Source organism: Setaria italica, chromosome III (assembly GCF_000263155.2).
Source record: "Setaria italica strain Yugu1 chromosome III, Setaria_italica_v2.0, whole genome shotgun sequence".
In the NCBI taxonomy this organism is placed as follows: domain Eukaryota; kingdom Viridiplantae; phylum Streptophyta; class Magnoliopsida; order Poales; family Poaceae; genus Setaria; species Setaria italica.
In genome coordinates, this window is record NC_028452.1 from 24,023,941 (window position 1) to 24,034,947 (window position 11,007).

Here is an 11,007-nt window from a genome sequence, read left to right on the forward strand (position 1 = left end):
GCACGCAGACACACTCACAACCCACACATATCTTATGTATGTACTACCTATACTGGTATGCCCTGCTCTGACACGCGAGAATTACGTTAGTGATCCATGTCACCCACCCAACTCATCATCATCGCATCACATGTCGACGTTGCAGGCGGGGTCGCCAAGCAGCGGCGCCTGCTGGGGCCCGCCACCGGCGCCGTTGTTCCCTGCCGCCTTGCGCACGCCGAGCAGCAGGTCGCAGCGCGCGTACATCGAGTGCCACCCCCTGTGGAACGGCCCGGACACGAACCGGACGCGGCCCAGCACCACCACGCGGAGCGCCAGCACGCCGTACGCCACGTCCGCCGCCAGCGCCGCCGCGGTGTCGGGCGACACGGGCACCGGCGGCGCCGCGACGCCGCCGCCCAGCACGGGCGCCACCTCCACGGCGGTGCCGGCGTCCTGCGCCAGCGGAGGCATCGGCGTCGCGGGCGTCAGGGGCTCCCCGCGGTACGCCGCGTAGGCGGCCAGCCGGTCGTACCGCGCCGCGGACCGCGCGCTCGGGTTGCGGAGCACCAGCGTGAACTGGAACGACGCGGCCAGCGCGGTGGCGCCACCCGCCGTGTTGGCGGTGGCGTTGTAGAGGGCGAGGACGGCGGCGGAGGTGACGGCGAGGTTGGGGTGGGACGGGCGGTACACCACGTAGAGCACCAGCCAGGTGATGCCGACCGCGAGGAGGAGCACGAGCAAGGCGAAGCAGAGGGCGCGCCCGCCACCTCCGCCGCCGCCGCCGCCGTAGCCGTAGTAGTAGCTGTAGCAGCGGCCGCGGGAGAGGTCGTCGGCGTGGACGCCCTTCCTCCCGCCTCTGTGGTGGTAGTCGGTGGGATCCGGCGGGAGGTGGTGCTCGGCCATCTTCGTTCCGCGCGCGCGTGCTCCTCCTCGAGCAAGTAGTAGGTGGAGGAAGCCAGATAGAAACTATGGAGATATGTGATGTGTTCGACGATGAGGTAGTAGGCTTTGCGGAGAGCGCCGGACGACGACACGCGCGCGAGGGTGAGGTGGTGGAAGAGGCAGGGTGACGTGCGCTAGCGTATCGCCATGCGCGCGCGTCGGGCACTGGGACTACACGCACCGCTTCGCGCGAAACCTTCGGCTCTTGGTCGGCAACCGTTGGATCCAGTGCTCCTCGAGCTGTCTCCACCTTCAATCCGTGCAAACTTCACCTTCAGCCGTAGATCGATTCGGGTTCTTTTGGTCTAGTGCATCATTCAGCCAATCCAGGGCATAAGTGCATAATCCATCCATCATCAGAGATCGAGCGGAGGTGCAAAGAAAGAAGCAGGCATCTTTGTCCCTCGTCGCTGGCAAGTGGTTTCAAGGAATTTTCGGACACCTTTGACGTCGAAGGAAGTTTAAGCACACGTATCTGCTCTCGTGTACGCCAAGTCGGCGTCGAAGGAGGACGCGCTTGTAGCGCAGTGGTCAGTAGCCGTGCGCCCATGCTGCTCGTGTTCGTCCTGACCGCCTGAGGTCCATCCCTGCGGACGTGTTTGATAGGAGATGATTGAAGTGGAACGAAGGGAATTGAGTGTAAAATACACTTAAGTTTTCCTACAATCTCACCCATTCCACTTCAATCTACTATCCAAACAAGTCTTGAGGGATGCACTCAGGTGTCTCACACGGACCTTTGTTCTAGGGGCTCCGGTCATAAACAGCTGCGAGATCTTGATGGTTTTGAAAGAACTAGGATCGTATCCATACGTTGCTACGGGCAACACAAATCATAGATAGATATATACCATTCTAATCTTAGTGGACAACTAACATAAATGCAATACATCCAACTTTATTAAACCAGCGTACATGACATCTCATGTTCCTTCGTACTACAGGTGCAACACAAATCAAACATCATGGAGAGTCATCCATTAAGTTATACTAGCAGAAATGCCCGTGCGTTGCTACGGGTCATTACTTGCTCTCACGTTATTATACGTTTGTTCATAACACTTCAACCAATGTCTTTTCCATATGCTGATCAACCAACACATCGCAGAGAGAAGAAAAGTTCATATGAAATGCAAGGCAATTTTGCTAATTGGTACGAGTCTGCAAATGCTGAAAAAATAAATATTTCAAAAGTTCACACGCAAATAGAAAAAAAAACTGCAGATCTCTTGGTGGGAGTTGTTTTCCATCAAACAGTAGGATATGTCATGTCTTTTACGAATTCTAGGTGATCAGGAGCCAAACGTGAAAATTCACCTACTACACCTCATCCAGGAAAGAGAGCACCAGAGACACAGGGGAAAAACTAATTGAAGTTTTGAACATCAGAAACAAGACGCACCCACTGCATATGGGAAGATTAGTCCACAAACTCTGCACCACGGCTCCTGCAATTCTCCCAAGCCACCAGCCATTTACTCAACATCCTGGGCATATTCACAGAAAAATGCCCAAACATCCATTCATTAGTAATCTTCCTTCTAAGAAAAAAATTATTAGTAACCAAAGGCGATAAATTATTTCATATTATTTAGTAGATATTAAATTTTCAAAAGTCAATACAAATTATAGATAAATAGTATTCTAATCTTACTGGCAATGTACACAAATATACAGTACATCTATGTTGATGACAGTGTGTTGCTGCAATAGAAAAAAAAAGAGTTCAATGTAATAAATAACATGAAAAACGTGATGTTTTGACCAATATGCATCGCAATCTACTGATCTTATAGCAACATAATATTCTTAGTGCTCGTGAGATACGCACAAGTTTTCAAAAAATATAGTAGACAAGAATTTTATATTCATATTAAATTTAGATGGAGGCACAATTACTTTCATCCCTTGAAGTTCTCATGAATAAAATAAGATGCAGCTCTGGTGCCTTCATGTCTTTTTCTGCTTTGCTTATCTTCCCTTCTAATTCGGCTCTCGAGTGTCTTCTCCTTTGCCCTTTTTTCAGCACAACACATGAAAGCACCCTCTTTTTGTACATTATTATTATATTATTTATAAGTGATAAAGATGGATGCACCTACATGGTTTGAATCAAAAAGCCAAAACTCAATCAAATGTTAACCTTAGAGTTATGCCAGGCACATGTTTTTAAGTAACTTAATAAATAAGAATTCTATATTCATATTAGATTTAGCAAAGTGCAACACACACATATATAAAAGAATTTCAAATCTTCGAGAAGTCAATTCCAATTAAATTTCCTTGATCCATACACATGAGCCATTAGCTCTACAGTCATGAAACAAAGAAATTAATGGCATCTGTCTTCACGGAGCTAGCTAGAGCATTGTGAGAGATCAGAATTCTTAATGTGAAAATTAAATTTCCTGGTCCATCAAGAAAACCCTTATATGTTGGACGATTAGTATCTTGCAGTATGGATGATTTGCAGTATCAAAGAACACAAGTTTTGACAGGGTGTCCATTATCTCAATAAAACCTACGTATGTGCAACAAAATGGTTCCATAAAAAAAGTGCAACAAAATGGCGAATAGAAATCAGACTTGAAATGAAAAGGAATGTTTCACTGAAACAAAAGCATTGGTAAGCAAACTTACCAGGACATTTTTCATCGGTCGGCAAGCCTAGCTCCTGTTGCAAAACAATTCAACAGCCTTATCAAGATTTTAATATCATCCTAGCTCCTGTGCAATAGCAAAACAATTGAACAGCCTTATCCAGATATTTTGCAGCTAAGTAAATTTAACTATAGTTGATGATTAACTCCACCAACCAAGGAGGAAATATAAGGGAAGAACGTAAATGTCCAAAACTGTGAGGCCATGTGAGGCAGATAGATACCTACTGCAGGTTGGGTCCTCACTGGAATCATCACTGATTGTCTCATTTCTGGTAACCACATTTCCTTCTATGATCTCATGAAGCCAAACCTGATGGGAAACAAATGCAGAAGAAATAGATAATGTAAGAGTAGTCTGGAAAAAAAAGCTTCAGCAGCCAGATGCATTTTTTTCAATTCCTTTTATGCATACCTCTCTAGCACAATGGTGATATGTCCATTGACCTAGGTAATAATAGTATGGTGGCAAATGTGGCACAATATCATTCTGATGGGTCACGCAGATTGTTCTAGGGACTTGAGCACCAAAGTTACATTCTAATTCTTACTTAACCAACATATGAATTGTATTCCCACTATAACAAGTACTGCTAAGTCCACAACTGAAAAATCATAGCGCCAACAGAAAGAAGTTCAACAAAAGGAAAGGAAAAGGAGAAAGTATAACATGTTCGAACGGCTGAGTCAAGGAAAAAACACATATGACACATCATACAGAAACGAAAGCATTACTGAATCTTTGTGGACCTGAAACCATTACTGGACCTAAAACTGTAGTTTCCCATTTTTAATAAAAGTAGACATGAATGTGGTCGCCAGTAGCCACTATCTTTAAAAAGGAACTGCAGACATATAAAGAGTTTTGTGCAGAGAGTAAGACTACCTTCATAGCCACCATACACTGGATCTTCCGACAGTAAATGAGGTGTGTACAGATCAACAAAACTGCATCCATATGCTTCAAGAACAATTTTAGCGGCTGATTCAACATATATAAGGTCGTGAACAAAGTAATATTTCTTTCAATTTGCTGGCTGGAGCAACCTAAGCACAATGTAAAAAAATGATTTCATACTTTCAGAACAAACGCACCTGAAACAACCAAGCCCAGCAGCTAGATGACCAGCAAAAATATAGAGCAGAGTATGATGGGATAAAAATATACCATTATGTCCGTGGTCACAGTATCTGATGCCCCTCCAAATAATCACCACAGAGGGATGTGAATGCTGTTAGCAACCGCGTCAATCAGTGCCATCTCCACTCCTGCTGTAGCCTTAATTGGAAAACAATTACAATCAAATACACATGGAATGGGAAATCTTTGTATTTGATGTGTAAACAGCAACCGAACACTTGAGTACACATATGAATATCAGAAACAAACATTAATCCATGCCTATTTTTCCATTTATTCATCAACGGTCTTTTTTTATAAATGGAACCTTTCTACATGAGCTAAACAAAATAATCGATTTGTCACATGGAAAGGACCTTTATGCTTATGTAGGTTTTTTTTTTTGGATACAAAACTGGTTGGTTTAGTGGCTTGTATTCTGAATGAACTGCTCTAAGCTTATAACTAACCAAACATTTTTTTTCAGGTTAAATGGGTTTTCAAGGACGATTTCACCAGGCCAGTTACCATCCAGAGCAAATATTAGCGGATATAACCAAGCTTGGTTTTCAGTTACGCTTCCTCTGAAGGCCATCTCACATTCATCCCTCTCACATATTTCATGCCACTCACCTCGTAAGGATGGCAACAAATTAGATCCTCCGAAAGAAACAAAATCTTTCAGTAATTCATGGCCTGAAAGGCAATTCCCATCTACATCGAAGCCTATACTTCAAAGTGCAGTCACCCCATCAACATTGGGATCACCACGTTCAACAATTTAAGATTTCCACAACATCCTAGACTTTTCAACGCGAATCGCACGTTCTTCATCTCAAGATCAAGCACCTGTCAACCTAACTGCAACAGAATGCAAATTTTACTAACCTGCGAGCCGGGCGAGGGAAGGTGCGGATTCCTCACCGATGCAAAGGCGTGTCCATGGAGGACACCGGTGACCTCGTCGAGCAGCGCGCCGAGCGACGCCGCGGGCCTCGAGCGCGGCCGGCTGGTCCTCGTCGACGACGGATGGCAGCACGGGCGCCTCCCGCACCCGACGGCGCCGCTGCGGAGCTCGACGCGCACGGCGACGTTGGAGACGGCATCGAGGCGCGAGGACGCGATGGTGAAGGGCGCGGCGAGCGGGGCCCCCTCGGTCGCCGCGACGTCCACGGAGAATGTCTGAGGGTGGGGAGGAAGGGGATCGACGGGAGGTTGGAGGCGTGGAGGGATCGATCGGAGGGCACATATGGCCGCGAGGGGGCGGGCAGGTGGCGGCGGTGCAGGGCGGGTGGCGGCGGCGCAGAGCGAGCGAGGAGAGAAGGAGTTCGGAGCGGGGCGCGGCTCGGAGGGAGGGGGCCGCCGGTCGCCCGCTCCGCCGGCCACCGTGAGGCCGCTCCGCCGCCCGGCTCCCCTGCTCCACCACCACCTCGGAGCACCTCCCCGCCGCCCGGGTCCCCCGCTCCGCCCCTCCCTGCTTTCTGCTGCCCCTCCCTGCTCTCCACCGTCATCGCCCCTCCCTGCTCTCCACCGTCGCCGCCCGCTCCTGCCGGATCCAGATCCGGCACCCCGACGACGCCTTCTCAGACGCCGATGAGCTCCAGCTGAGGCCGCGCGCAGGGGCAGCGTGGGGGAGCGTCGGGGCGTCCCGCTCCAGCCGCCGCCCGCCAGTCCACTGCCGGGCGGCGCCAGGTCCGGAGCCGGACGGCCGGACGGAGTGCGCCCAATCCCCCTCCCCTCTCTGTTTTATAAGCTTTTTCCCGTTTAACCCCCTCCCTTCCCTTCTTTTTCCACCCGAGCCATTCCTCTCTTTACAATATGGACTGCGGGTTGATTCCTTGAAAGTTGAGGGGTTTTTTTGCAAAATGACCACGACGTACGAAAATCCAGGCAGAGGCGTTACTTGCTTTAATAATAGGTAAAGATAAAAAGGACAATCAGAAGATCGATAGGAGAAAAGCTTATGTCTAGAAATGGTTTTAGAACAAACCCCGCTAAACCTAATGTCTATCACCTATTATACTGCCTAATGTCTATCACCTATTATACTGCCACCAGTAGGGATCTTGAAGGTAAGCAGCAAGAAACCTGCATAATCAGTAATTAAGAATAATCACATTCAAAAACAGAAGCTAGATAGCTATGCTATCCTATCCTCAGTTATCTCCGATGGCACAAACGCCATGAACCTTGACATAGGAGTTGGATTATAGGGGGCCAAATCCAGCAACCCCTTTTTCTCCATCATATTCCTGCATTCACCACGAATGATACAACCACGTTGTGCATTAACCTGCCATGTCAAAGAATGCATTATAACCTCAAGGTTGTATGTAGATTGATCTGATTTTTTTTCATTACAAGAAAGGTACTGTTGCTGTTACTTAGTCAAGGACATATGATTAATTCATAAGTTAGTCTAAGGCAAATCCTAATTAACAAACATATTACCCAACAATCAATATGATCTTATCAACATGCTATTTTGAGCTACATTAAGAAAATAAAACTGGTTGAAAACAAAGCATAGAAACGAAAGAGATTGTGTGCAGAGAAAGCCAGCACCTTTGCACACTTGCTAGAATCATGCGTCTAGCAACAGTTTTGCTCCACCACTAGCTGCATCATGAGAACGTGCGTTGCTACGGGAAAAATAAATTATCCCTACATGCAAAACAAATGTAGAATCGCATCACATGACATGAAATTGCCATTGGGCATACCATTAGATACCAAGCACAGAATGAAACAAAATTAAAATTCATGTGCAATTGCATGTGTAATAGACAAAAACATAACATATCAGATTGCGACAAAGATGATTACTCCAACCGACAATTTGGATGTACAACATGCTAATGACCACATCACATGATTTCACATAAACAGCAAACTCAATGAACACATAATCTTCCTCTATTTTCTTCATCAGAAATATCAATGGAGCCACCAATCACCAGCCCTACCCCATCCCCTACAATTTGGGTGTACAACATGCTAATGTACCATGAAACAAAATGTAAGAAACACAGTGCTGGCATAGTCATAAAACACTAATCATATTTGTTTTCTCTAAACAAAGCAGCAGAAACAACATGGTATTAACAAGCGAGACTCAATGACCATACCCTGATTCCAAGTCAAATCTTCCAAAAGATTTGGAGCCTGCAAGGCCAGACATATTTCAAAGTTGAAACCATCACGGATTCATGGTTTACGCAAAATGGCAGGCAGTCTTCGTCACCCTTATCATCCATTCCCATGTTCCAAGCTATGTCAGGTGTGATTATGCATACCTACATCAAAGTATTTATGCAATCATAAGTAGGAGAAGTATTGCGCATATGGCTCTCAAGGAACAACTAAAATAGGCAGAGTTGTACCTTATCTGCCAACAAGCTGCACACAAAAAAGACCTGCATCTGTTGGGGATGGAAATAATTAAATAAAGCATCCGTTTCTCTGGACACAACTCTCACTGCAGAGTTGTATAAAAGACATTGGGTTTGAGGCTTGATGCTTGATGATTGTATACTTAAACAGCACAGATATTTATGGTGAAATTTCAAATAACCAGAAAACTTATATAAAACAGGGGCATGACAGGGTAGTTAGATAAAGAAGCACAGGTTCCATTACAGTTGCTAATATATCTATAAGTTCATGTAATTTAATAACCACCACTTATTTGATCGCAACATCTCATAATCATAGTGGGAGAAGATCAGAAGAACCAAGATAGGTTAGTGAAATCAAGAATGGAGAATTCCCAAACTAAAATTAAACTTTTTTCAAGGAACAGAGGTATGTGTCCAAACTAAAATTAAACTACTCGACAAACCTCCCAAATCTCACCCCCTAATCACCAGCATCCCACATAACGTACATTAACCAGGAATATTTTTAAATATGCATGCTTATAGTAAACCAAACCTGGCAGAGAACCCAGACGATAAAGATTGTACATTTTTTTCTTCCATCCAACCTCTCTAGAACCTAGATAGACAAAGAAAATAAAAGGATGGGCCAAGTGAGTTCAACAGAGCCTTGCTTGAATGAAATTGTTTTTTATAATGAAGTTGAATAGCATTTTCTTGCTATATAATCTAGAGTTGATATGTTGCTAAATAATTTTGATAACTTGTGTAGCAACCAGTACAGTAATAAAATTCATGGCCTGATCCATCTATGGTTTGTACAACTTAAGACTTCATAAAAAATTCAGTCCAACAGTGCACACTATTTGTAAATTGTAACTCAAGCAACCTTCTTGGACAACAGAACACCTAGATATGAACAATCGTAATATTTTGCATTGAACCACCATTAACCAATAACCTAACTTTCTTGGCAGAATAGCATGGACGGGAAGGAATCAGTAACAGCAAAATAAACCACATTTGGTATTGATTGTACAAGGGAAAGAAGGAAAATGATGTGTCCTAAAATCTAGAAGGCAAATGATTGGGCATTAGTCCTCACAAATACAATGGTTAATGCAGTTCTTGATACCTAAAGCCACCCATTTACAGATTAAGAGTTGGGAGCCAAAAGTTAAATTTGAAACAAATGCCAGTGCTTTGTAGGCTTAAAACCAAAATTCATAAAATAAATAACGATTGGAGAGCCTAAAGCTGATATGAAATAAATACCACTGCATGTATCCCTGAAACCAAAATTCACAAAATAAACTGCATGTAGTCCTGATTATATGTTTGTTTGAAAATTAACTTTTCCACCTCTAACATGGAACCTGCATGTTATCTACCATGTTAGATACATTGCATGGGCACAAGTACAATAAGTGGCCTCAGTAACAAGAAGATTGGCTCAAGAATCAAGATTAATATATCATCACTGATTGGTATAGAAAGTTGACGAGCAAAAGGCCAAAGTCTCCTAACTGCAAATCTTAAAGAAATGTTATCGAGAAATTAACATGCACAAAATAAAGTAGTCCAGAATTCCCATATTCAGAATATGAGAGCATAAAAAGGTATTTCCTGTAGGTCTAACTATGGTTCAATCTGGCGAGTATGTATAAGTGTAAACTGGGATGAAGTAATGGCTCTAAGAAATTAGCCTATTTATGTTGGAAAAAAAATCTCAGTTCTATCAAATTAGGAGCAAGATTAAAGCTACTGTCATCTAAAGGCACATAAACACAGGGAGACTCAAAGCAAACGATGGATAGTTGGATACCTCATCTGCAGTACCACATCGCAGAGCAGGTCACAGTCCTCCAGGCCCTCCAAATCTTCAATATGCTAGCACTTGTGATATGTTCTGAAGAATACGCTACAAATGTTCCCGCCTCTTATAGCAAGCCAGCTCCTCTCAAATAAACACATAGTAGCATCTTTCTTCCTTCACACCTCTCTTTCTCCCTCTGCCTCCACCGAGCAAGCAATCCTCGATAGCTAGCAACCTGCCAACCAGTTTCTTTCCTTTTCTTCCTCCAAATTAGCAAGCAACAGGTCAAATATAATCAGCAACACACCTCTTCTCAGTTCTTCTGTCCACCATGATTGCAGCAGCAACCAGTAGTTCTCCCTTCTTCCTGCCGGCAAGCAGGACGAGCTGATCATGAACCCAGCTAACCTTCTCTCCCTCCAATAGCAGCATGCATCAGCAGCAGCACGCTAAATCCGTCTCTAAAATCCCCAAGCTCCAACAGCACCGCCATGACCTCATCTCTAGATCTCCATCGATTCTTGCTGCACCTCCAACCAAAGCACGACATCGATCTCCTGAGCTTCTCCTCCTACCCGAGCCACAAATCCAGCACGGGCTCCTCCCAACCCATCTCCCTCATGGGCAATTCAAGCCATGGTCTGCACCTCAGCTCCTCTCAATCGCACAGCTGATGAGTTGGGGCAGATGCTGCAGGATAAGCCAGTCGAAGGCGACACAGACGCGAATGTTGATTGGGGAGGTGGAGGTGGGGAACACAAGGATGAGCAGCACGGGGGAAGGGGAGACGGCATTTGTTTGATGGTGGTGGTGGATTTGGCGAGGAGGGGATCCCGCGCGAGGCAATGCCGCGCCGGGCGGCATGGCGCGGTGAGCACAGAGGGCGAGCGCGGTGAGGAGGAAGAGGGGCGGCGAGGAAGTGCTGCAGACCACGGGTAAAGGATGGCGGTTGGCGAGAGGCAGACCCACGTGGGCGGGTAGAACCACGGACCTGTCGATGCGGTGGACGGCGTCGGCGACGCAGGGAGGAATCGGCGGCGGCCCGGCGGCAGCGCAGGGAGGGAGACGGGGATGGCCAGCGAAGTGGTGGACGGCGAAGAGCCCGAGAGC

The 11,007-nt window shown here is 45.8% G+C and overlaps 2 protein-coding genes across 2 annotated transcripts; both read right to left on the reverse strand.

Annotated features, from left to right (window-relative positions):
• Positions 1–126: 126 nt before the first annotated feature.
• Positions 127–885, reverse strand: LOC101761725 (NDR1/HIN1-like protein 1). Its single transcript, XM_004962243.3, has one exon. It carries the CDS (start codon positions 883–885, stop codon positions 127–129), a length of 759 nt encoding a protein of 252 aa, XP_004962300.1.
• Positions 886–2,082: 1,197 nt separating this feature from the next.
• On the reverse strand, positions 2,083–10,390 carry LOC105914141. The gene is made up of 10 exons (XM_022825260.1): positions 10,306–10,390; positions 7,833–7,869; positions 6,894–6,956; positions 6,745–6,792; positions 5,593–6,445; positions 4,753–4,863; positions 4,471–4,631; positions 3,809–3,897; positions 3,565–3,651; positions 2,083–2,411 (listed from the first exon to the last, which is right to left on the reverse strand). The coding sequence occupies exons 1-6, from the start codon at positions 10,388–10,390 to the stop codon at positions 4,795–4,797; spliced, it is 1,155 nt and encodes a 384-aa protein (XP_022680995.1). The 3' UTR covers positions 2,083–2,411; positions 3,565–3,651; positions 3,809–3,897; positions 4,471–4,631; positions 4,753–4,794.
• Positions 10,391–11,007: the final 617 nt, after the last annotated feature.